This window comes from Myotis myotis, unplaced genomic scaffold (assembly GCF_014108235.1).
Source record: "Myotis myotis isolate mMyoMyo1 unplaced genomic scaffold, mMyoMyo1.p scaffold_m19_p_3, whole genome shotgun sequence".
NCBI lineage: Eukaryota > Metazoa > Chordata > Mammalia > Chiroptera > Vespertilionidae > Myotis > Myotis myotis.
This window is the reverse complement of record NW_023416335.1, coordinates 132,560,568-132,587,737: the sequence shown is the minus strand read 5'-3', so window position 1 is coordinate 132,587,737 and position 27,170 is coordinate 132,560,568. Positions and strand designations below refer to the sequence as shown.

The window sequence follows — 27,170 nt, the reverse complement described above, 5'->3', positions numbered from 1 at the left end:
TGAACATGATAGACACTATTTATTAGAGTCATTTTATAGTGATTTATAGAATGAGCAAATGTTTCCTTATTTTTAAATGATTTAGTTGTTAAACACAGACAAAATTAAAGATCTATTTTGAGAAATAAGGATAGTGACAAATTAAATAATAGAAGAACAATTTACACTTGAATATTTTTATATTGAAATGGAGTTTATTGTTTTATGTATGTATGTATGTATGTATTTATTTTAGTCCTCACCCGATGACATTTTTTCCATTGATTTTTAGAGAGATTGGAAGACAGAGGAAAAGACAGAGAGAAACATTGAAGTGAGAGAAGCACATCAATTGGTTGCCTCCTGCACGACCGGGAGATGTCTGCAACCGAGGTTCCAGCTCTTGATCGGAATCGAACCTGGGACGCTTTATCCACTGAGTCAAACTGGCTAGGGCTGGAGTTTATTTTAGAAAGCAAAATACCAGGCCATAAACCCGGCCACTTAGTGCAGCAGTCCCCCTTATCCACGGTTTTGCTTGCTGCAGTTTCAGCTACCCATAGTCAAATGTTAAATGAAAAATTCCAGAAATAGATACTGTATAAATTTTAAATTGCACAGTTCTGAGTAGTGTGATGAAATCTCTCACCATCCTGCTCCTTCCCACCCAGGATGGGAATCATGCCTTTATCCAGGGCATCCATACTGCATACACTACCTGCCTGGTAGTCCCTTAGTAGCTGTCTCATTTATCTGATTGACTGTTGACATTGCAGGGCTTGTGGACAAGTAACCCTTATTTTACTTAATAAATGCCCCAAAGCCATTCACATAACTTTTTTATTATAGTATCCTATATAATAAAAGGCTAATATGCAAATTGTCCCTTCCTCAGGGAGTTTGACCAGGGGACGGGGCCTGCCAACCACCTGTAGTCCCTCCCCCAGGCCAGCCCTTTCCCTGCTTGCCCTCCCACCCCATTAGGGGGCAGGGCTGGCTCGCCAATTGCCAGTGGCCCCTCCCCCTGGCCCAGCCCTTTCCCTGCTTGCCCTCCCACCCCGTTAGGGGGCAGGGCTGGCTCGCCAATTGCCTGTGGCCCCTCCCCCTGGCCCAGCCCTAATTGGGGTGGGCCAGCTTGACCCCACCCATGCATGAATTCGTGTACCAGTCTCTAGTATTGTTTTAATTTTTATTTTATTATTAGTTATTTTTAAATCTCTTACTGTGCCTAATTTATAATTTAAACTTTATCATAGGTATGTATGCTTTTGAAAAAACATAATATAAATGTTTTGGTATACTATCCACAGTTTTAGGCATACACTTGAGGTCTTCAAACATATCTTCAGTGAATAAGGGGGAGTTACTGCATAAAAGTGAGAATATTTTTTAATGGTAAATTGAAACAACTATGTATGAAACCTAAAAAAAGATCTTATTTTTTGCTATACATTTATAGTGTCAGAAAATACTATCTGATCTCAGATTGTGTGAGTTAGGTGAGCAATTATATAATTCCAACTGATATAAAAAATTAATATATATATATGTTTTATTTCAGAGAGGAAGGGAGAGGGAGAGATAGAAACATCAATGATTAGAGAGAATCATTGATCAGCTGCCTCCTGCACACCCCATACTGGGGATTGAGCCCACAACCTGAGCATGTTCCCTTGACCAGAATCAAACCTAGGACCCTTTAGTCCACAGGCCAATGGTCTATCCACTGAGCCATACTGGCTAGGGCTAAAAACTTATTTTTAATATAGCCAAGTATTACACCCAGAAAGACAAACAATACCATGTAAAAGGGTGCACTATTTCTTTTATTATTCTAAATTAGTTACACAGGAAGAAATTACATATTTTTTTAATATTTGTCATGACAGGTTTGTTAAACCAAACAGGTAGTATGAAAATAAATAGACAAATATTTTTTTAAAAAAATCTAGATCTAGATAAGAAGATACTCCTTTTGTTACTAGAAAAATACATTTTAAATAAAACCATAATCCTACTTTGAAAATTATGAAATGCAGCCACAGAAATATATTTTGTCAGGTACAGTAAATGCTTAAATAAATATAAAAATAAATTTTAATGAATTAAAATAGCTTCTATGCATTAATAAGGGGCAATAATTTTTATTAAAAGAAGAAAATAGATTATTTTATTTAGAATATTTCAAAATTATTTTGTTTTCTACCATTTCAAATTCAATTATATATATATATATGTATATATATATATATATATATATATATATTGCATATAATGCAGAGAAAAATGCCATAATTAACTGAGGGGCTTTTAAAAAGATATTATTTGCATTGCTTTAAACCAGTAAACTGCTAATTAGAAATAAAATAAAATAACTGATACCACATTAATTTTTTTCATAACAACATGAAGATTTAGTACTTCCCCCAAAGAATTTACAAGTAGAATTGCTGCTAATATTCTGCTAAAATGCATATATAAAATGCACAAGCATCATTTGCCACATATAAATTTTTAAAAGTTATAATTTAGCAATTGTAAAATCTTCTAAAATTTCAAAATTCAGTTAAAAAATTAAGTAGGGGCAAAGAGGTTGATTGGAGGGAGTAGGGTTAACAAGATAAAAGACAAAGTAATAGACAATCAAAAATACATTGGGGGAAGGAAGTTAGATAAATTCATAAGTAAATATAAGCTACACCACAATATAAATGCTCCTCTCTGAATAGTACACCTAAAATATTTGTGGATTCAGAGATAAGACATTTGGACTGGTTGAATGCAATAAATCTTTCCTAGAAGAGATAACATTACTGACTGAGAACGGGTAGGATTTCAGTATATGGCAGATGAAAGAAAAGAGACATTCTAAGTGGAATGACAGTCAAGGCACAGTGGGTGAAAATCTAATTTTTGTTATAAGAAGGAAGACTAGTCAGTTTTGTTTGCTGATTCTAGCTACATAAAGCAATTGCATAGTTAACCTGTCAGGTTAGTCAATAATTTTAAACACTTTGTTTTAAAACTTCCATAACCAATTAAAATATTACATTTCTGTCAAGTTCTATATTCATAATTCAAAGTCTGTTAATTTAATAAAGAATAGTTAAGTTTCCAGAAATGAGTGCATTGTATTTTATTATTTTTATTTGTATTAGTATAGTACTCTAAATTAGAAATTCACCATGCTATCTGGGGATTTAATATTATAATAAACCAAAAGCAGAAATATATTTGCATAACTAAAAAACAAATGGAAAATCTAGAATGAATTTAAATATAAACTTTACTGCATCCAGATAAGAGTTTTTAACATTATTTATTGTAAAAATGTGGAAGAATTGGTTCTTTGAATGCATCACTGTGCTTAACTGTATAAAAGCAAAAGTTAAGTCAAAGTTTCTAAAATAAATTGACCTGTCTGGTCCTGCTTCTATATCAGAATCTCTTTTTAATTCAGATAAGTAAGCAAATTTATAGCAGATAAGCACTTTTTAAAATTATTTTTTCACTAAAGTGTAATCCAGAGATTACTTTCACTTTAGAACAAGCATTACAATTTGTTTGTCATTGATGATAATCTAAATTTGATCCCCAGAAATAACAATAACACTATCTCAATAGCTTACCATTTTGCTGAATGATTTGATAGATTAGACAGATAAACTACCCTTTCTCAGATGACTATTCAATCCCTTCTCATTTTTTAAAAAAGTAAACCCATGTTAGCATTATTACTTACTCTTTATCACTGTACTTGTTCTGAAACAAAAATTCCTACTTTTCTTGCCAGTCAGCTTCATATAAAGCATTTAGCAATATATTGGTGCAAGAATTGATAACATAGATTCTTCCCCAAAGTGAAATTCAAAATATTTTCCCAAAGATTGATGAAAACTCTGGGGGATGGAGGAATAAAAGAAATAGATTAAAAAACAATTACAATATGCACTACAGTAAGCATAACAACAAACAGAAGAAATGAGAAATTCTGGGAATCTTAACCAATATTCATATATTAGTTATTCATATATAAGTAAAATAATATTTCTACTTACATGTGCTGTGGCATACAAGATAAGTGTCAGCTAAATAAAAATAAACTGTGGCAGTATTCATTTAACAGTACAATAAAATTGTTTCCATATGATTTATCGTGTTCACTGGCCAGAAGCAAGGAAGTGAGAGGAGAAAGAGAGAAAACAGGAGAAAGACAGGAACTTCTAAACTAAAAACCAGGCAAAACCAAGTATAGTCTGGCACTATGGCAGGATGTAAAAAAAAATTCATTTTATTTGTTGTATGTTTACTAGCATGCTTGGGAATAGGGGATTGAGCTAGTACTTTTTTTAGTTTGCACCTTACATGAAGTACAACAATGATCTGAATTACAGTACAGCAGAATAAATGTGTTTTTGTCCATGTGAGTTCCTCTCTGCACTCTGCATGTTCACAGATAAAATGGCCTATAGACTCTATTTTACCCATTCAAAGGACTCTGAGTTGCATCCCTTCAACTTTAGTAGGAAGTAAACAAACAGGACTATGACCATGTGATTTTCTCTGTAACCCACACCATACCTCCTTCAAAAAATGAAGCTGCACAGACCATTGGTGTAATCAGAAGACTGGTAATGCCAGCTAGAGAAAACATATGCTTATGTCTTAGTCACTTCAGGCTTCTTTAGAAAAAAAAATTGCTGTTGCATGCAGCCCTTGGCCCTTCCGTCATCTCTACCCCCATCCGATCCACTGCTGGTCTTTGTACATGTCCCACCAGCAGCCCTTCCCACTTCCTGTTGTTTAAGTCCAGAAAGGTAGAGAGGGGTTCAGGAAGTGACAAAGATAATGTACATTATAAGTATCAATGAGATGAATCAAGATTTGAATTAATATAGGTACAATACAGTGCCTGTCATGTACTTTACAGATATAAAAAATTTCAATAATACAGCATCAAAAAAATCTATTACAGCATTTTAACTGTTCATGAGTGTAGCTTGAATAATATGACTGCCTAATATTAAGAACTGGTTTTATGTCATTTCTCATAGAAGTTATGGGAGGTTATAACTCCCATCAAATCATTTCTCTTATACGATTGCAAGCTATTTGTGCTGCATTCCTAATAAACAGTTCATCATTTGAACTAGTAATAATGAGGTCACCTTGGATATCTTTAATCAAAAACAAGCTTACACATTTCTCTAGCTTTTATTAACTAGTGAAGATTTTAACAGGATTAACTTTTTTTTTCAGCATGTAATATTTGAAATAAAGTTTCCTGGTAAATTAAACAAGCATGAACAACACAAAAGTAGGTCAGAAAGAAGACATTCCAATTACGTTGACAACAGCACCACATCAGCTACGGTGGTTTCTGAGTCCTGACTGTGATTGGAGCTGATGCCAGTGTCCGAGTCTGTGTCATTTGTGTACATGTTAAATAGTCTTTGAGTAGAGGGAGGAACCTCCCCACAGCTGCCGGGGGCCTCGGGCTCCTTCCCTCTGCTTTCCTTTAGCTGGCATCCATCTTTGTTGCTAATATGAGCTGAACTGAACTCCTTGGCCAGGAGCTCATATTCTTTTGCTTTCATTTGGAGCAATGAGTCACTGTATTTAATCTCTTTCTGGATGCCACTCAAGTGAGAGTGGATTTTCAAGCCAGCTTTCATGCTTTTCTCCAAATCACACTTAACGCTTTCTAAATTCAGGCTTTCAAGTTCACTTGCAGCTGCCCCTTCCACATCTTCATGTATCTCCATGCAAAGACTTTTGACCTCTTTTCCGATTTCAGCGGAGAGCTTATCAATGAGCATTCTGTAATATGTGAGCTGTTCCTCCAGCTGCAGGATTCCGTCACTTTTGCTCAAGTCCTCCAGAATCTGGTTTTCATCACACTGCAAGTCCAGCTTCTGCTCCATGTCACTGAAACTGGGCACTAAGTATGCATCCTGGACGTAATTTTCTCCATTACTTTCTACCCGCTCCAGGTGGAACTTAGCCTCACACTTTTCAATTTCCAGATCCAGTTCTTTCATTCTCTTGACTTGCTGATGAATAGTGTGGTCCTGGGAAATAATCAGATGAACTAAGGTCTCCATACTGTCTCGATCATGGGAAACTGTGTCCTGCTTAATTTTGGCCAGTTTCCGGAATGTTTTCCTGACTATTCTTTTTTGCTTATCTGGTGGTAACGTCTTCATGTAATTTGCAGGGCTGAGCTCCCACAGTTTTTCTGTGTTTTGTACTAATTTGGCTTCAGCTGTCCGCCACAAGGGAACTGGTAGAAAAGCATCGGCTTTAACCAAAACGAATTGCATATTGGGCCGCTCATCCCCCCATGCTTTCCAAAGCTTCAGGATTCTAGTTAGGGGAGGGAGAGCCCGTTCTGAGCCCCTCCACTTTTCTATGATGCAGTAATCATTGGGCTTCCCCAAAAGAAATCGTTTCTCCCCAAATGTAGTCTCGTGTTCTTCCAGCAAAGCCTGAATGACATCAGCCGAGGTGGTACGTTTAGTTAAACCACAGACAATCTTCTCTTCTTGGCAAACCCAAACCACGATTTCCTTCTCTTCCGAATCCATGTCTTTAGTTGGAGATCTGAAAGAAAAACAAAGCACATTATATTCCTGTCATCACCTGTGTAAAGTCAGAAAGATGGTTTAACTTTAATACCCTTAACAGACACACATTTTGTGGTTGATACTACATAAGAATCAGAAGTTTTAGTGCATGAAAAAAATCTTAAAACCATGGGAGATATCTTAATTTCCTTTCTTAGTGGTCTCAGAAAGTGCCAATTCTCATGAAAAACAAGTGAGGCTATTTTAATTTATTTTTAGAAGTCAACTACAATATAACTAAGTTCAAACTGCTAGAGTTAAGACAATCAAGACAATTATCAGAGTGAAGGTGAGTCGGAGGAGAAAGAAAATTTTCAGGGAAAACGTTTTTGGTATGTTCTTCCTGGAGTATTACGCCTTGAGGGTGCCACATAAAGTGATAAATGACTAGCTTTCACAACAAGCCAATTACTACTCAAAAGTTTTATGTCTTCATAAATCATCTGGAGTATAATTCATTTCATTTGTTTCTTAGCATTGTTTAAAAGAGATATTATGACAGTCAATTTTATTTACAGTCATGATAGAACCTTAGGACTAGGGAAGGACCATGGAAGCAAAGGTAGAAATGGTGAAATTATATTAAAGTCATAGAGTTGAAAACAGTCCATTTTTAAAATTGTCATTCTTTCATTCAACAAATGTATATTGTATGCCGACCATGTGCCAGATATTTCTGAAGATGCTAAAGATACTATAATAAGCAAAGGAAATGAGGACACAGACACAAATGTGTACTTAATATTAAATCAGACAGTGGTAAATGCTAGAAAAAATATTAAATGGATAAAGGGATACAGAGTGACTTGAAAGAAGTCTATTTAGAGTGTTTAAGACTTAAGACTTCTCTAAGAAGGTGATATTTGAATAGGAAAGTAAGTTATGAGAAGGCAATCAGAGGCCTAAGGGAAGACTTCCAAAAAGAGTGAACAGACTTGCAGGGACCGTGAAATATGTTCCAGGGACAGAAAAAAATGTGACTAGAGTTGGAGGCTGAGGATAGTGGAGTCAGGGTTGTTGCTGGTGGGAGAGAGGGGTCAATGACAGGTGATGAGATCTAGAAGACAGGCGTAGCCTACAGGCCATGATAAAGTATTTGGATTTTGTTTCAGTTTTAATGAGAAGCCATGAGAAAGTTTTAAGAAGGAGAGGAATATGATCTAATTTATTCTTTAAGTATATCTGGCTTCTGTTTATGGAATATACTGTAAAAAGGGCAAATAAGGCAGGACGTCTCAGTTGAAAGCCTAGTGGAGTGGTCTGAAAAAGGGATGAGGACTGCCTGGACTAGAATTTTAACAGTAGAGATAATAGGAAGTGGTTCAAGTTGGGACATATATATCAAGTAAAAACTTGATAGTAATTTCCTTTATGATATAGAGGTGCATGGGGGGAGGGGAACAGTTTTCTGAAGAAAAGAAGACATAGGTAGTGAAAGAACCAAGAAAGTTGCATAATTTCTAGGCTATACCTTTTGGCAAAGTTTTATAATCACATTTCTATCCTGACTAAATAAAAAAGGCTGTTTTTCATAATATCTCTTTAAAAAATGCTAAAAACAAATAATATGAAATGAATTATAATCCATATGATTTATGAAGACATATGATTTTTGAGTAGTAATTGACTTGCTGTGAAAGTTAGTCATTTATCACTTTATTTATGTAGCACTTCAAAGCATATTACTCCAGGAAGCACGTACCGAAAAAATTTTCCCTGGTTTCTAGAATCATTTAACACTTAGAATTTAGTTTGTGGTGTTTATGTTTCAGTAGCAATAGTGATTGATCATATATTGTTATCTTTATTTTAAATGACTGACTCTTATACTTTGGTTATTGACTCTCCTGAGATCATAAAGTGACTACTAAAGAAGAAAGAACAAATTGGTGACACCAAATAACATAGAAGATTAGATCTAGTTCAGTGTACTAATAAAATTTTATCAATGATTGTTCAAAAAGTCATTCTGAGTTGTAATTTCTCTCTTAAAAAACATTTTACATTTAATGACAATATGGATTAATCTGATATCTGATATTTATGACACATCATTTAATAATTCTAAGCAGCATAAAGATAGGTTAGAAATTAAGATAAAATTACTTTCATATTTCAATTACTAGAAAAATAATACACAAATATACTCTAAACCAAACAAATATGTTCTCCAAGTAATTAATTACTATCTGCTTTATGACTGACTATACAAGACATTACCTCTAAATTAATGCTTACTTTGATATGTTTTAAGCATGTACATAAAATATTCAAATTTAACAAACATTTTTATACACTGTGTAGTTAGGAGTTTACTAACTAACTTGGATAATTTGAAAAGAAGTAACACAAATTCAATGTACATACTGTATGTTAAATTACAACTAACTTCCATATGAATTTTTATAAGTCATGGTAAAAATAACAAAATAGAGTAATTGTCATAATTATTCGTCTCATAAGATAATGGCAATAGCTATTATGTTATAACTAAGGACATCTTTATTTTATACTAGAGGCTTGATGCATGAATTCATGCATGGGTGGGGTCCCTAGCCTAGCCAGCAGTCGGGGTCGGCCAGCAGCGGGGGAGGGAGCATGGAATGTTGGCCGTGGGAGCACACTGACCACCAGGGAGCAGCTCCTATGTTGAGCCTCTACCCCCTGGTGGTCAGTGTATGTCATAGCTACTGGTCGACTGGTCATTCAGTTGTTTGGTTGACTGTCTGCTTAGGCTTTTATATATATAGATAATGTTTTAGTCTTTAGTGTTAAACTCTAAAATAAATACTATTAAAAACAACAAGCAGCAGCCCTGGCTGGTGTGGCTCAGCTTGTTGGAGCATTGTCCTAGATACCAAAAGGTGGCAGATTTGATTCCCAGTCAGGGCACATACCTAGGCTGCAGGTTTGAACACCCATTGGGGCCCATACCCAATTGATGTCTCCCCCCTTCTTCTCTCTCTCTCAAAAAAAGCAGCAATAAAGATTATAATAATCAATTATAAACTTTTAATATATGCCAAGCACTGTTCGAAGCTCTTACATATATCAGTCATTTAGCCCTCACAATTCTAGGGTAGAATTTCTGTAAGGTGGCAAATATTATCTCTCTCTCTCTCTATATATAAAAGCGTAATATGCAAATCGACCGGATGACAGAACGACCAGTTGCTATGATGTACACTGATCACTGGGGGGCAGACGCTCAATGCAGGAGCTGCCTCTGGCTGGCAGGCTCTGATGGAGAATGGGGAACTGGGGGTGGGTGGTGGTGCCAGACCAAGGCAGGTGTGAGCGAGACGGGCCTGTTTGCCCCGCCAGTCAACCCACACACAGAGGGTGACTGGTGGCAGGGGGTAGGGCCAACGAGTGGGTGGGAACAGCCAACTTCTTGGTTACTCCCCCTGGCCGGCAGGCTTCAATCACCCAACGGGTAATGGGGAACAGGGGGTGGGTGGCTGCAGACATGGGCAGCAGGGGGCGAGGCTGGCTGTCGGCAGCCGGGGAAGATCAGCCCTGATCGCGGGCCAGACCAAGGGACCCTACCCGTGCATGAATTTCATGTGCTGGGCCTCTAGTTTTACAGATAAAGAAACTGAAGCACAGAGGGGTTTAGTGACTGTTTTAAGGTCACACAGTTAGTGGTGCAGTGAAGATTCAAACCTAAACAAGAAAGCTGATTCCAGAATGCAGTTCTAACCATTACACAAGAAAAACAAGTTTACAAATTTGATGAATTAGATATGCAGATTAAATTGAAAAAAAATCATAAAACAGACTTTATTTTTAGGAGAAACTCTATGACATACATTAGCCTTTGATAGTAATTGGAACTGTAGTGCCCTATTGGAGCACTCAACTGGTCAAGGAAGGATGTTTCCCAATGGCCAACCTTGGAAAAAAGTGTGTGGATAGGTGTTACCTTCTGTGCCTTTTTCTTCTTAACCTTATTCCTACTCTGATTTAGTCAAAGGGATTTCTGACTGGCCTGGTGCCTCCCTTAGCTGACAAAACTCTCATATATATAAAAGTAGTTATTGTTATCTCCTTGGAGTAGTTCCTATGTCTTGTCCTACTTTCTGGCTGGGAAACACCAGTTCTGGGTAAACTCAACCCTACACTATATCTGTGAAGAGGGCTGAGAAACAGAGGTGGATAGATTCTTTAGAATAATAGTAACCACTTATATGACAACTCTCCAATACTTTCATGACCCCTATTCCAATTGAAATTCGTATTGTTTGGAAGGTTCAAGTTCTTGAATATTATGTCTTTCCCTAGAGATCTGTTAGTTTTCAGCTCATGTGGATAATATAACACTGATGGGTATTATTCACAATCAAGACATATATTTTTATTTCTATATAACATATGAGAAAGTTAGTGCCTTTATTAATAACCTCACAATCCTTTCCAGCCTTTGCTTTTAAGTCTGCCCTAAACGTCCTTATATTTTCTTGGGCCCGTTATTTCTAAATGTTTTGTGTAATTTTTACAACCATCATTCAAACCAGAAAATTTTCAGAAATTATGCCACTTGACTGAACATATTTAAAAGCAATGACTGCTCGTTATTCAATTTAGGGAATAAATCTTTCATACCTACTATAAGCTTCATCATTTTAAAATTCTGCATTGTTGCCCTAGCCGGTTTGGCTCACTGGATAGAGCATGGGCCTGGGGACTGAAGGGTTCCAGGTTTGATTCTGGTCAAGGGCATGTACCTTGGTTCAGGCACATCCCCAGTAGGGGGTGTACAGGAGGCAGCTGATCGATGCTTCTCTCTCATTGATGTTTCTAACTCTCTATCCCTCTCCCTTCCTCTCTGTAAAAAAATCAATAAAATATATTTTTTTAAAAAATCTGCTTTGTTAACATATTTAGGATTTGGGAAAACTGTACTTATTTTATAGTATGGTCTGATTGAGTTTCTATTCATTCATTTGACAAATATTTGCTGAGCACTTCCTGTGTGTCTGGCACTGTCACAGAAATGTGGATTGTATAAAGACAATACTATTTATAAGACATTGTCCCTGGCCTATTGTGGGAAAGAGTGCTAGAGTTGGACAGAGAACACTTTAGTGTCAATTTTAGAGATAAGTTTCTCATTTCATTAGTGCTTCCCAGAAACTAGACTGATAACCCTCAGCATCATATAAAATAAAAGAACCTTCAAATAAAAAATATTCATCAAAATTAAACCAATTTATTGATCTTAATTACAATATTTAAGAATTGTTTTTATTTCTTCATAGACCTATGCAAATCTAGTCATCTGATATAAATAAAGAATTTAACACTAGAATTGGGACTAAAAATAATGTTTCCTTCCAAACCAGTGGAAATTTATTATCTAGTATAAATAATGACATCTATAAACACATACATAATAAAGGTTAAAAATACAAACTTATACTACATAAAATGGTTTGTCATGTAATATAATTAACAACAGCTCTTACCTAATGATTCAAATCTAGTAGTTAGACATATAACTTCCAATTACAATGCAGCAAAATAAAAATAAATACAGACACTGTATGTCTAAGAGTATTGTTTTTGTTTTGCTTTGCTTTACTGTATGTTTGTTGGGGAGAAGTGATAAAAATTTTACTGGATCTTAAACTTCACAGAGAATGTACTTTAACCATGTAAAAACTGAAAAATCATAGAGCTTTATAAAGTTTTATCTCAGTCATTCACTTCAATTTTTAATTTTATCCCAGTATTTTAGTTCCATTTCTCATTGTCAATTTGATTAATAGTATTAATTCTTTTCTTTTTCTTTTTAGCTCCTCATACTCTGCCCTTGCTCACTTGATGTTACTTAATAGTACAATTAAAGTTTTTTTTTTCTGTATAATGAAGATATTTCTTGATATTTACTATTTCTAACTTAGCTAAGTTACTTTTTATTTTATATGTTTCTTGGTTTGCAGCATCCTTTGATTTTAAGAACTCATGTATGTGGTAGTTAATAATATCATCTCCATTTTACAGATGAAAGGACTGAGACAAAGAGAGGGTAAGTAACATGTCTAAAGTCACAAAGCTAGAAAGCAGAAATGTTCCTTCCAATTAGATGTTACTTTATGTTTAGAACTATTCCCTAAAAGTCATTATGGCTATCCACCTACAAATAGTTTTCAATTTATGAACCGCTTTTATTTAAAAAGTTGTTTTTAAATTAACTGCTTGAATCTCAATGCATTTTCACCATAAAATTAATGACCCCCCTGTTTTAATCAACCAAGTTCCTGATTCGATTAAAATTTGCCTTCCTTAACTTTCATTTAGGCATCTCTATATATAAAAGCACAGTGACCAGAATGGCAGAACGACCAGAATGACCGGAACAACTGGTGGCTATGACGTGCACTGCAGCAGCCAAACAGCCTGATCTGGGCCCCGATTGCCTCCCTCCCCTCCTGGCCCTGTCCCTGATCGGCCCCCAACACCCTGATCAGGGGTGAGGCCAGCCACCAACAGTGCACCGCCCTTCTACTCACATGACCCCACCCCTGATGGGCCCCTAACACCCTGATCAGGGGCGGGCTGGCCAGCCAACCACCTGTGGCCCCTCCCACCCACCAGCCTGACCTGATGAGCCTCCATAGGGGCAGGCCAGCCAGACCCCACCCATGCATGAATTTGTGCACCAGGCCTCTAGTCCAGTATAAAGGCAAGTACTGAGGGACTTCTATGTATCTGACTCCATAATATTAAGGCAGTAGGGACAAAGAGAATGGCAGCATATGGCAAGCTTAATGTGGATGGTAGAAAAGCATCGGCTTTAACCAAAACTAGAGGAGATAACCTGGCTTATAAATACAAATGCAACATTCATAAAAACATTTCTTCAACAAACCTCAATTGAGTAAATATTATTCACAAAGCATTAGGGAATAAGTAAGCTATTTAAATCTATAATTAAAGCTATTAATATAAAATACTGAATGATATTTCAATGCTAATTTGAAGATCCCATCAAATGTATATTTACAGAAAAAGGATTCCTTGTAATGACAGAGATAGGTGGGCAATATTTGTCCATGTTTACTCACTTGTGGAGAGGAAAAAGGCACTGAAGTTGTAAAGAAGGAGTTTCAATCAAAGAGTATCATTACTTTATTGAAAATTGATGTATAAAATTATCAGGACAATATTTCATATTAACTCTATTTTTATATATGTATATTAAATATATATATATATATGTATATGTATTTTTTTTGGCCTAGCACACTTCTGTTTAATTTATTTTAAAGTTTGTAATCACAAAATGTTTGAAAATTATTTATATATATATACAAAATTTTTTAAAAAATATTCATCATGCTACAGTATCCATTTTTTATCAAATGCTTTAATACTTTTTTTCCCTTTGAAACATTAATAAGATTTGTTTGTGAAGATTTGCAAGAGTACAGTGGGAACAAATGGACTAAAATTTTAAATTTATGATATCATCTTAACTATAATAGTCATTTTGAATTCTAATAAATCATTTTTTTTCTAATCCTCTGTACCCTTCATTGTAATACTGCAATTTACATATAAGACTAACAGTTCTCACAAGGTTGCTGCAAATATCAAATAAGAGAAAAAAAGTAAAAGTGCTTTGAAAATCATAAAACACAACCTGGGTAAATATAGGTTATTAACAATAATAATAAAATTAACGTTATTTAATTCAGAGCAGAGTGTAGTGTTTTTAGCATTGTCATTCAGTTACTTTATTGAACTTCCTACAGTATTTAACAATATTATTTTATAAATACTTTCCAACCTATCCCACAATATTTTTTCACCTGTTTCAACTACTCAAATATTTTTGCATTTATACTTCCAATATATCATAGCTGTGGGCTAATAAGAGACATTTAAAAAACATCATTAATATAATCTTTGGATCCCAGATGAGCTGAGAATGCTTTTATTCTTACTCTAATTTATTAGAGGCCCTGTGCACAAAATTCATGCATGGGTAGAGTCCCTAGACCTGGCTGGCGATGAGGGCCGATTGGGGCCTTCCAGCTGCTGGCTGGAGCCTCCCTTCCCCGGCTGCCAGCTGTTGGCTGGGGCCTTCCTTCATTCCATGCCGCCCCCTGCTGGTCAGTGCATGTCATAACAAGCAATAGAACTACCGGTCTCCCAGTCAAATTCCCACTGGGACACTTTGCATATTAGCTTTTTATATATATAGATAACTCTGATTTTGGTTAAGATTGTGCTAATGAAACTTATCATACCAAAAAAAATCCTACATTCAATTTTTTATGTATGTATATAGAAAATTAATAATATTTATATGCTAAATAAAACACTTTAACAACATGTATTACCCTCACTTACAGGTATTTTTCTATATTCACTCTGAACTAATAGTGAATATTAAATATGAGACTTTTGCATTTATTTTATTGTCAACCAGAAACTTAAAAATATCCCCATTGATAAATAATTTTAATAAATCAAATACAATTACATAAAATTAAGATAACCTGGCTTATAAATACAAATGCAACATTCATAAAAACATTTCTTCAACAAACCTCAATTGAGTATATATTATTCACAAAGCATTAGGGAATAAGTAAGCTATTTAAATCTATACTTAAAGCTATTAATATAAAATACTGAATGATATTTCAATGCTAATTTGAAGATCCCATCAAATGTATATTTACAGAAAAAGGATTCCTTGTAATGACAGAGATAGGTGGGCAATATTTGTCCATGATTACTCACTTGTGGAGAGGAAAAAGGCACTGAAGTTGTAAAGAAGGAGTTTCAATCAAAGAGTATCATTACTTTATTGAAAATTGATGTATAAAATTATCAGGACAATATTTCATATTAACTCTACTTTTAAAAAATAGAAGAATCATTAAAATGAAAAATTATTAAAAATAATTACATTATAAGAAATGCCAGTATTTGAACATCAGAATGCAAGCTATAGATACTTATGAAAAATACATGGACCTTTGTATGGACTTTAATCTTTAGAACCTATGTTATAATGCAATCCTATATAATAAAAGTCTAATAGCCAAAACCGGTTTGGCTCAGTGGATAGAGCGTCGGCCTGCGGACTGAAGGGTCCCAGGTTTGATTCCGGTCAGGGGAGTGTGCCTTGGTTGAGGGCATATCCCCAGTAGGAGATGTGCAGGAGGCAGCTGATCGATGTTTCTCTCTCATCGATGTTTCTAACTCTCTATCCCTCTCCCTTCCTCTCTGTAAAAAGATCAATAAAATATATTTAAAAAAAAAAAAAGTCTAATATACAAATTGTCCCCTCAACCGAATTTCAACAAGGAGTTTAACTGGGAGTTTGACCAGGGTGTGGGCCGGCCAGCCACCACCCATATCCTCTCCTCCTGGCCGGTCCTGCCCCATATCCCCACCCAGTCAGGGGCAGGGCCTGCTGGCCAACTGCCCTTGGCCACTCCCCCTGACCGGCCCAGCCCAATTGGCCCCAATTGGGGCAGGCCAGCCAGACCCCATTCGTGCACCGGGCCTCTAGTTATAAATATTTATAGAAAATATTTGGATGTTAAAATGCATTTTTCCATAGAATTTATGACATAATTATTTCCAGTCCAGCAAGTATGCTACTGACACAATCCAGCAGCCATGTACAGGAGCTTTTGTTGCTTACCTCTGCAGAGCCACGCTTCTGATTTCATGGACGGACACATCAGATTGAAGGGTAAAGAACTACGAAGCCTTAGGGGGAATACCTGAGTCCCGTCCCACCACCCAAAGGCTCTGGTTTCCTTTAAATTACCATTACTTAGTCTTTAAACTGAAGATTCTCTTTTTCTAAACCAATGATTCTCTACCAGGGATGATTTTGCCCCACCCCAGGGGGGACTTTTTGAAATGCAGAGACATTTTTGTTTTTCACGTTAGAGTCTAGGGGTGCTACTAGCATCTAGTGGGTAGAGGCCAGGAACATAAACATCCCCCCATGCACAGAACAGTATCCTCACAGCAAAGAACTATCCAGCCTAAAATGTCAGTAGTCATGCTGTTGAGCAATCCTGTTCCAGATTTACAACAAAATATACTTGCATTGCAGCTTCACCTTTATTTACTCTTTTGTTTCTTTCATCTTGAGAAACTAATAGTAAAATATATGGAAACAAATTTACAAGAGAGACATTTCTAATCTCAAGTAGTCTAAAATTAATGAAAGTTGGCATTCTACTTAATGGAATAAAATGGAACTTTTTTTCTCTCCTCTCACCCCATAGCCAATCGGTATGCTTGTTATTATTAATCTTGCACAACTGGACTTCCCTCCTTTGATACCAGAGCTGGTCCTAAAGAATACTGATATTTGCATTTAGATGTGACAGAAACACAAACCCTATTCAGAATAAGGTTAATTTTAGCACAGAAAAAAAAAAATTACATCCACAGACTAGTAAATCTCCCTTCTTCATTAAGAAATAGTATTTGAACATCTGGCTGCCAACTTTGGGTAGGGGGGTAAAAAAAAAGTGTATTTAGAATGACATGACGGGAATGGTCAAGGAAACAGTGGAGGGGATAGGAGGTTGGGAGTCAGCTGAAGGGATTTCCATTGTATTTCTCTCGCACTCCTTCTTTGCAGTCCATTCTGCCCTGAACAGAGGGGACAAAGGAATGGAGGTTTCTAGAGGAAGACAAGATAATACCTGCCTTCTTTACTGGATGAAAGAGAAGGTGCCAGGGATAACTGGGAAATGAGAGGAGAAAAAAATCATTGCTATCACCTCATAAAGGTTAGGGGCATTGCAGGCATGGAAGCTATGCCTAGGTAAGTCAGAAACAGTATTTCAAAACACCTTGGGGGGGGGGGGCAATGGGGGGATTAGGACACATATGTAATACCTTAATCAATAAAGAAAAAATTTTCTTAGCAATAAAATAATACTGAATATAACAATCTGCACTGTAGTACGTCCTGAAGTCACTATTATTCAAATGGATTGGCATGACAAAGATATAAAAAAATCTGGTTATTTGTACTTTCTCACAAAGCAAGGGCTACTAATATTTTAAGTTTTATCAGCCTTTTGGCTAAATAAAGATATTGTCATATTTTTCCCATGCAGTTGAAAGTAAATAAATGCTTTTCAGTCAAACTTCTCATTCCATAAGGAAATGAGAATTGTGTCCCTAATATTTTTTAACACATCATACAAGTGATGCCCTTCAAATTTTTAGTTAACCTCAAAACACATTTATATTCCTCAAAAGATAAAAGTTTATTTTACCCTAATATCACATCATTATGCAATCCAAAGCGATATCAAAACACAGTCAGAATTAAATATCTGTTATTTGTTTATGTGTCCTGTATTCTGATAAATGTAATAGAAAAAATAGTGAAAAAATTGTTCTTGCACAGATATTCTGATCCAGCTGGACACAGATTTTAATCCAAAATAAATTATCCATTTTATTGATCCATTAATTCATATTGATATATGAATTTTTATGAGTTGCTTTACCATTCATTTGTCAAAGGAACAATAATTTTAGCAAATGTGAATAAATGCTGAGGATAAAATTATATGGAAGATAAGATTACCCTCATCTTCAGGAATTTGTCATACAGCTAGGAGAGAGAAAAGATATCTCAGAGAGAGATTTTAAAATTTTAAGACCATGTTAGACACTTTTTAAAATCATGAGATATACTCTGTACAAATGTGTTATAAAGTTTCAAAAAATAAAAAAGTAATGGCAATAATAAAAGTTAAGTAATATTGAATACATAATAAAAATGACATACAAGTTGACCTCAATGTCTTCAGTTCATTCTGAATTCCCATAACCCTTGTAGAATGTCCGATTACATTAAAGAGCCTCAAGAGATTTAATTGATGCTGATTTGGGAACCTGTCTGTAAGAAGACCCTTTGACATTGTTATTTAATATTATTATGTGTGGGCCTGGTAGTTAAGGAACAGGTACTTAAAAACTAATAAAGTGACTGGGGAGAAGAACAGTGGAGTCTGTGTAAAAGGATCTACTGGATAACAAACATTTATTGAGTGCTTAGTATGTACCAGACATGGTTATACATATCAACTCATTTAATTTTCATCACAACCCTATCAGATAGGTCCTATTGTCAAACTCATTTTACAGATTAGGAAACTGAGGAACAACAGATTAAGCACTTGTTCAATACTACCCTCAGGTAATAAGTGGGGGGAAATAAAGATAACAAGGAAATAAAGAAAATAAGGATAATATGGATAAATAAGAATTGAATAAAGTCATTGATCAACTCTATTAAGTCTAATATAATGATCAACATATTTCATTGTTTTCTCTTTGAAAACAAGATAGGAAATCTGAGTCAGATACATGAACCTATTCAGAAACAGGTTTAACTTAGTTGACCTTCTTGGCATGACATCTCACAAAATTCATGACTTACAGGAAACATTTACAATGCACAAATTCAGCGATTTTCTTTACTATATGAAATAAGATATCGTTTTTTCTCACAACAAGCCACCAGTATTTAATAAAAAATTAAAACAACATTTCTCTCATGTAACCAAAGCATGACATATATATTATATACTAGTGGCCTGTTGCACGAAGATTTACCGCAGCAGCGAGGCTTGGCTTCTCCGCTCCAGCTGCTCCCAGCCGCTCCCTTTTTTTTTTTTTCCCAGCTCCTCGAGTGGAGGCCAGGGCAGGCTGGAAGCCTGGGTCAGCCCTGGAGATCCAGGCCCCCAGCCCCTCCTTGAGCAGAACCCAGGGCAGGCTGGAAGCCTGGGTTGCCCCCAGTGACCCAGGCCCCCAGTCACTCCTTGAGCAGAGTCCAGAGCCGTGGGAAGCTTGGCTTCCTCCATCGCCGGGAGCAACCCAAGCCTCCTGCTCACTCCAGCTCCGTGGCCGCCGCCATCTTTAGTCATCTTCAGTCTTCGCTCTGCGCCTGTGTATGCAAGTTAACTGCCATCTTTGTTGGGTTAATTTGCATAGTCACTCTGAATGGCTGGTGGGCGTAGCAGAGTGAAACCAATTTGCATGTTTCTCTTTTATTAGTGTAGATATGGTATATAGTCATGGGCTCTCTTATATAAAACATTCTAATTTTTGAAAGAATAGATGTTGAATAACAACCTAAGAGAGAGTTTCGGGTTTCTTTGTCTCAGAGAATTGTTCATGAATGTTATTTTTTTGTCTAAGGTATTGTGTGTTTCCCATTCTTTCAGCCTTTAAAAGTTATGTTGACTTTTTAAATCTATTTGAAGTTTGTTTTGGCTATTTTCTGTACTTAAAAATTGATCACCTCAGGAAGACTGATGGCATTTGGAATAAAGCAAATATACTACTAGTGGGATTCAGGACACAATAGCCCTAGATAAGGCACCTTGGTATGCTGAGTATTTTTAGCTTACAGAGGGAGAAAATGGGAGAAGCAGGAAGTTCATTCAGACTTTCCACACATGCCTCTTTCACGAAACAGGTCATAACACCCTTACGCGGGAAGTGCCCTCCCTACACCTGGAGGGAATGAGCACCGTTATCTCTGAAGACAGAAGAACAAGAGGAATCCAACAGGCATGACTTTCTAAGCTGCCTCCAGTTTACTACAGTACCTGTCGCTCTTTATCAAAGCTACCAAAAAATATGCAGGTTTAACCTTTTTTTTTCTCTTCATTTCCTTAGAAAGGCTCCCAAGTCATGTAAAACTTGTAATAAACGTGTGTGCTCTTTTCCTGTTATTTTGTGTCAGTTTAATTTTCAGACCTACCCAGGGACCTCAAGAAGGTTGAGGAATTTTTTTTCTCCCCTACGCTGTACATAAAATTGAAAAGGGAATGTTAAATGACCATTTTGATTGTCTTTCTTTAAAGTGTGTGAGTGTGTGCATGCACACACACACACACACACACACACACACACACAAGTTTATTAAAATTAATAAAGCAGGCAAATAGTGAGGCAGTTCCGGGCCACAAGCTCACTCTGGTTATTTTACCCAGAGTGTGGCAAATGGCTTCTGAAGTCACATTTTGGGGACCACAGTGCTGTCGTCTGGGGAAGAGAAAATCACACAACCTTTGAGCCATAAAGAATGCGTCACTAAGGAATGCGTCAAGTCACTAAGAAAATTTGAATCACTGTTTTAATAAATGAAGCATGAAAGTAGTTCTATCAAATAGTTTTCACTAAACATAAACCATTAACTTTTATTGTAATAGTTTTCAAATTGGGGTCCTTCAGAAAATATTCTATACATAACTGCAACAGTGAAAAATAATAATTTAAGACACACTGAAAATTAAAATTTCATATATATGTATATATGCATATCTATAGAAAAATTCACTATTATATGCTCTATTAATGGCAGCTTAATTTTCTAGAAAGTAATAATATATGCCAGTCATGGAGGATAAGGAAAACCCTAGATGTTCCATAACTGCAGGGTAGCTCTAATACATAATTCCCATTCACAGAGAAAAGGGAAGGGAATGTGTAAAGAATGTGTATTGGAGACTACTGAGGGTTAAGTAAACTAAGCTCATAGTTCAGATTCCAGAAATTGATTATAATCAAAATGCAAATATTTAACATGTTGTATTTGCCAAATGAAATGCTGAGAAAATAATCTCATTGGAAATTCTAGTGCTTACTTCCCAGTGTTACCGGTACTAGCAAACACCTAAAGTTGCTTATTGATTTGCACTTTGTAGAGAAATATTTCATAACAACAAAGCATGAGTATATTTATTAAAGGAAAATTCCCTAGCCTGAGTATTTAGTGTAATGATTGCTGTAGTTATATCAACGATTAGCATTTGTTTTCCTTTTGGCAGCTAAGTCCACGATTGGTTTTGGTTCTCAGTGAAATATATTCCCTGGTGATGATGATTTTCAGCCTGTATCTGCCTGCAGCCACCTGCTCTTTCCTCTCTAAATGTATTCTCAGATATGTTGGCATATTTGAATGGCACTAGAAATATGTATGAATTTGAATTATACAGTAGGATAGCTGAAGGCACCAGATAAGCTTCTTTATCCCTGATTTTCTGAACATACTTTGTAATAAACTGTAATAAAATATGACCTCCAATTGGAAACTTATCTAAAATAATTAGCTCTTCACATTAGTCATAAATAAATTACCTAAAGGGAAACAATAAATTAGTAACTTGTAGAAACAAGAATACACGAGGACCTGTCATATAATTTTGTTAAGGAAAAGGAGATACTTGAAAACATCATCTATAAGAGAAAAACACTGGTTATCTATATCAAAAGTATCTATGTCCATTTACTTCCCAATATCTTAAACTCTTTAATATGCTCTGAACTTCACTGCCTCCACCTCCTCGTGGACGTTGCTTTATGGTTTATTCATTCTTAATCTCTTTTTATCTTCTCCCTTTTCCTCTGGTCCTTCCTACTACCCTGTCACATAGCCTGAATATGAGTGACCACATATTCCACTCAGTTATCTTTCTTTACCAAACACCAATAGCAACCCACAGTTACTTTTTCTAGTTCATCACTTTACAGAAGCAACAATCCACCGTAATAAAAAGACTTCCACCCTTTCCCACCTCCAACCAACACAATTCTTGTTTATCAGAACTCTCCTCACTGTCAAACCCAATAGCCATTTTTGGCCCTGATCCGACTTGACCTCTTTGTTACATTATGCATTGTGACCTTTCTCTTCCATCTTTGCAGCAATCCATTGCTTGACTTCTTGACTGCGCTCTCCATGGTTCTTCCTTTACTTTCTAGCTCCTGCGACTCAGTTCCTGCATGGGCCTCACTTCCTCTGCACATTCTACAGATGTAGGTGTCATGCAGGAATGGCCACAGATCCTTTGCAGCTGAACTGAGGCTGTTGTTTGATGAAAAAGCCTGAGATGGAAGACTACATGGAGAGACCCAGCCATTTGTTGTCCCTTCTGACCCTAGTCTTCAGCCAACCCACTGCTCACAAGAGAGCCAGGTGTATCCAGAAGAACCACCCCAGTTTATCGACAAAATCTTGACAAATAATAAATTTTTATTTTCAGCTAGTAATTATTAGGATGTTTTATTATGCAGTGATAACTGATATAATTGGCACCCCCCAGGTTTCCATGACTCATTTCTTGTTTCACTATACACATTTTATGAGTGATTGTAATATTGCCCACAAATTTATCAACCAAGTGTATAATAGTTCCCAAATCCAATTATTTTTCCCTTGAATTCCAGACCCATGTTCCCAACTTCCTTTCTTTGCTTATTTACTTGATATTTACATTTGTATAGCCCAAGGCGTTTCAAATTTGACCAATCAAAAACTAATTCATCATCCAATCCTATCATATCCCAAACTATTCCACCTTACTGAATGTAATCACTATCCCCGTGCCCCTTTTTCAAGCTTGAAAACTGGATGTCTTCCTCAATTCTTTTCTCTCTCTCTCATCCCCAGTAATATTATTCTTCCTTCCAACTGTCACAAATATGTGCCCTCATTTCTATGATTACTACTTCAATTCAGACAACTCTATTTTACAATAGATTACTGTAGTAAACTATTACAAATTATATTATAAACTCCTGTCCACTTCACATTTGTGCACCATATTGCCAGACTTTCCTTTTAAACTGCAATCTAATTGTGTATCTTCCTTAATTAAAATTTTAAATAGCTTCCAAGTCCTTTATTTTTAATCTCTTTACCTCTCTTCCTCTCTACTTCAGCCTTTCTCCTTTCCCTATCTCTCATGCAAACCTCCCCCATTCAGCCTCTCTCCCCTGTCTGCTCCTAGGATTTCGTCTATGATCTGTTTTCCCCAGCTCATAACCAAGCACATTCATCTAGCGATTCCTATCTTCTTGCTGATATCTGACAGGTCTAACATGAGGGCAACCTGACTTTCACATGTACCACCCTATGGATTACTCGACAGAATTGAACTATATCTGCCATATTTTTGTTCTCACTCTGGGCTTTTCTACAATTTGTTCCCTTTGTCTGAAAAACCCTTCTACCTCCTTCTCCATTGGATTAACTCTACTTCAAATATTGCTTCCTCTAGGAAAATTCCCTTACCTTCTCTGAATACCCTACCCTCCACCACCTCAGACTGAAATGAGTTTGCATTCTTAATGCTTCTACAAAACCCAGTGACTTAAGTAATAGCATCTCTAACTTTTATTTTTTGGTAGTTTTTCAGTCAGGTCCTGGATTGAGTCTTTCATCTTTGAAGTCTAAGTGTCTAACTTAGTAGATGTTATAAATGTTTCTTTTAATTTTTGGAGTAGGGGTGGGGCGGTAGATGGGGATGTGGGATTATACAGTGGGGCCTTGACTTAGGAGTTTAATTCGTTCTGAGACCGAGCTCATTAAGGAGCTCGTTAACTCAAATTACTCTATCAACTCAATGCAAAAAATTGGCTGAAAAACTGGTTAGTCGGGACACTCGTAAGTCAAGGCCCCACTGTATTTGGGGTGGGAGACAAATGAAGGGAATTTCTCAGTCAATTAGGGTCTGGTGGTTACAACTGTCCCACCACCTGTTTTTGTAAATACAGTTTTCTTGGAACCAGTCATGCACATTTAATTATCTATTGTCTACAGGTGTTTTCACACTATATTGACAGAGTTGAGTAGCTGAGAGGGTAAGATTATGGCCCCCAAACACTGAAATAAATTTAGCATGTGGCCTTTTACACACAAAAAAATTGCCAACTCCTGACCCAGACGACGTCCCTGCACCAAAAATCTAGATTTTTATTTATTTAAATATGAAAATTCTTTGAACTCCATTGTATACACAATGATTCTGTATCTGACTCTAAGGGATAAAAAAGGTAATAAACACAAAAAATTTGCAATCCCATAGAAGTGATGGCCCTGTTTAGAAGTAATTTCAACCAAAGGTAATGACTGAAGGATCACTAAAGGAGTGGTTACTAAATGCTCCCTGGAAATTGGGTGGGTTTAATATAGGGTTAGTCAGCTTGAAAGTCCTCTCTGGGAAACCAGTGTGTTTTGTCTTTAAAGCCCCATTCCAGGTGCTGTATGTTCCACACTAATCAGCCCTGTGTGGACATCAGGAGGTATCGAAGCAGGCTGGATGAAAGGCTGCTTTCACAGTCCCATCTCAGGTGCAGCATGTCTCAACACCAGGTGGTTGGAGGTGGAATATTTGGAAACATTCAAATGATACCTTGCATTTTTTCACTCTTCACCCTGATGTTCTTCCCTCCCCAAATTAACCTTGCCATTTTTTCTGTTCCTCATGATGACACACTATGTTCCCAGTTACTCAGATCCAAAATTATTATTATCAGTGACTCTTTTTCTCCCATCCTGACACTTTCTACTGCCCTTACCAACTCAATTTTGAATTCCCATAAATTCTGTCTCCCGAGTGACCCCTAATAGTAACCAATATCTAAAATGTATTGTTTCAAACAGTATTTGAAACAATAAATTGTTTCATTTATTGTTTGTTTATTGTCTGCTGTTTACCACTGCACTACAAATTCAGTGAGAGTAGAGACCTTGACTATCTCATTATGCTACCTCATTATAAAATAACATATGGCACATATTAGGAAGTAAATATTTATTGTTGAATACATAAATTTTATTATGATACTTTAAAATGCCTGCCTTGCATTTTAATTATTTATGTATGTCTGTGTGTCCACTAATCAGCAAATTCTTTCAAAGTATGATCTATATCTGATTCATCTTTACTCTCTTATAATGCCCACCAAGGTGTGGGGTTCATTTAATATTTCTGTATTTTTAAAAGTCACCAAATAATCATTATTTTGTGTCACAACAAGCCAGATATATACAAGTAAATGCCAAATATGACAGAGTGGGATAGTTCATGAATGTTTTGTTTTTAGGTGCCAAGATAGATAGGAAAGCAATACCAAAGTCTACCCAGACTTCATAAAGCATTACATAGTGCAAACTGCCATTTTACTTAATCCTCTAAACTGTGATTACAGCAAAAAAAGTAGGACCACTGAAAATAATCAGCATCTAAAAAAAGTGAGTTGGTCTAAATTTCATGCCTATTTTAGTAGTCCTAGGAATAAATTCTTTCACTTTCAATACTAGAGTAGACAAGCAGGCAGTCAAGAAACCAAAGTTTATACATCCTGGTCCCATTGCTGTAAAGTTCCTAACTGCCTGCACTGGTAAAAAAGATGGAATCTCAAAGGCTCACTATAGCTTTATACAGTACGGGCTTTTTCTAATTGTGTAAAGCTCTTTTCTTCATGTGAGATTATAGTTATTATATGTCTAACTGGTGGAAACAGACATGTTTTTAATAGCATCTCTTGAGCTTCCAGGCAAATGTAAGGTCTTATGTGCAGAGCTGAAAATAGGTATCCTCAGACTCTACTATGAAAGACTGTGGCCTCCCCAAATTAATGCCCTGCTACTAGATCATAAGTACCCTCAGTTATCCATACTTCAGGGAATTCCAGGAGGATTGAAAAAAGTCAGAGTAAATGAGGAGCATGAGAGCAACCAAGGGCATTTGAGGTGACTATCAATTTCCTAATCACTGGTTGAGAAAAAAGCATACACTGTGCAGTATACCAATAAGCCTCAGACACAAAACTCCTATCGTTTGCTGAAGTTAGACCACTATATGCACAAATGGAATTCAACTCCAAGAGATCCACATAATAGTAGAATAACTCAATTCTATGAACTGATAATCTGACCAATTTAATATGATTATTAGAATGAACAGCAATTAACTACAGTTGACTGTAAGTCTAATATGGTTTGTCATAAACACATCTTTAACATTTTTCTATACACTTCTTCAATTGTAAATGTTGTTTTCTACTAACATAACCAAGATTATGGATTGTCGCCACACTGATCGTATTTCTGCCTGCTTCCGGATTCCTCTTTTTTGATTATCCTATCTGAGCCAGTCTTAGCTTTGGGTGATTCAGCCCCCTCCTACATACTTTTATACATCTTATTGTGTTCCCTTCTCTTGTCCAAGCTTGTCACCTAACTGTGGGAGTTTAATAAATGCTAATTATGATGATGCTCTTTTTGTTTTCCTGTACCTCCATTTACTTCTCTGTTATATACTTCCACTTCAAAAACATTTATTGAGACCTACTCTACAGAAAAACAGCCTTCTCTAACTCCAAGATACTAAGCTTTCATTTTCTTAACTGTCTGATAAAGATTGTGCTTTTATCTACCCTGTCAAAGGTAGTCTCCCATGAAAGAGTGAATTAAAAATAAGTTCATTCATGAGATTTGAACTATAATGCTGTTTTCTCAATTAGGAGTTTAATCTCTTAGGAATGGAAGTGTGTCTTTGCATGTCTGGTACAATACCAAATCCAGAGTTTACCGGTCCTAAAGAAATGTAATAAAAAAGATAACTACTCTAAGGAATTTTTAAAAAAAGATAACTACTCATAACATTCATGTATTTGTATTACTAAATTTAAAATTATGGTTAGCAGATAGAAAATACTCAATAATTCTTAGATATTTTAGATAAACAAAATAATTTA

The 27,170-nt window shown here is 36.1% G+C and overlaps 1 protein-coding gene across 1 annotated transcript in view; it reads right to left on the bottom strand.

The window, feature by feature from the left end:
* Window positions 1-2,486: 2,486 nt before the first annotated feature.
* Window positions 2,487-27,170, bottom strand: part of RASSF9 (Ras association domain family member 9) — a 33,028-nt gene continuing 8,344 nt past the window's right edge. The window contains exon 2 of the mRNA XM_036300076.1: window positions 2,487-6,582. Coding sequence (XP_036155969.1) covers window positions 5,322-6,582 — 1,261 coding nt within the window. The 3' untranslated portion in view covers window positions 2,487-5,321. The remainder of the gene's footprint in view (window positions 6,583-27,170) is intronic.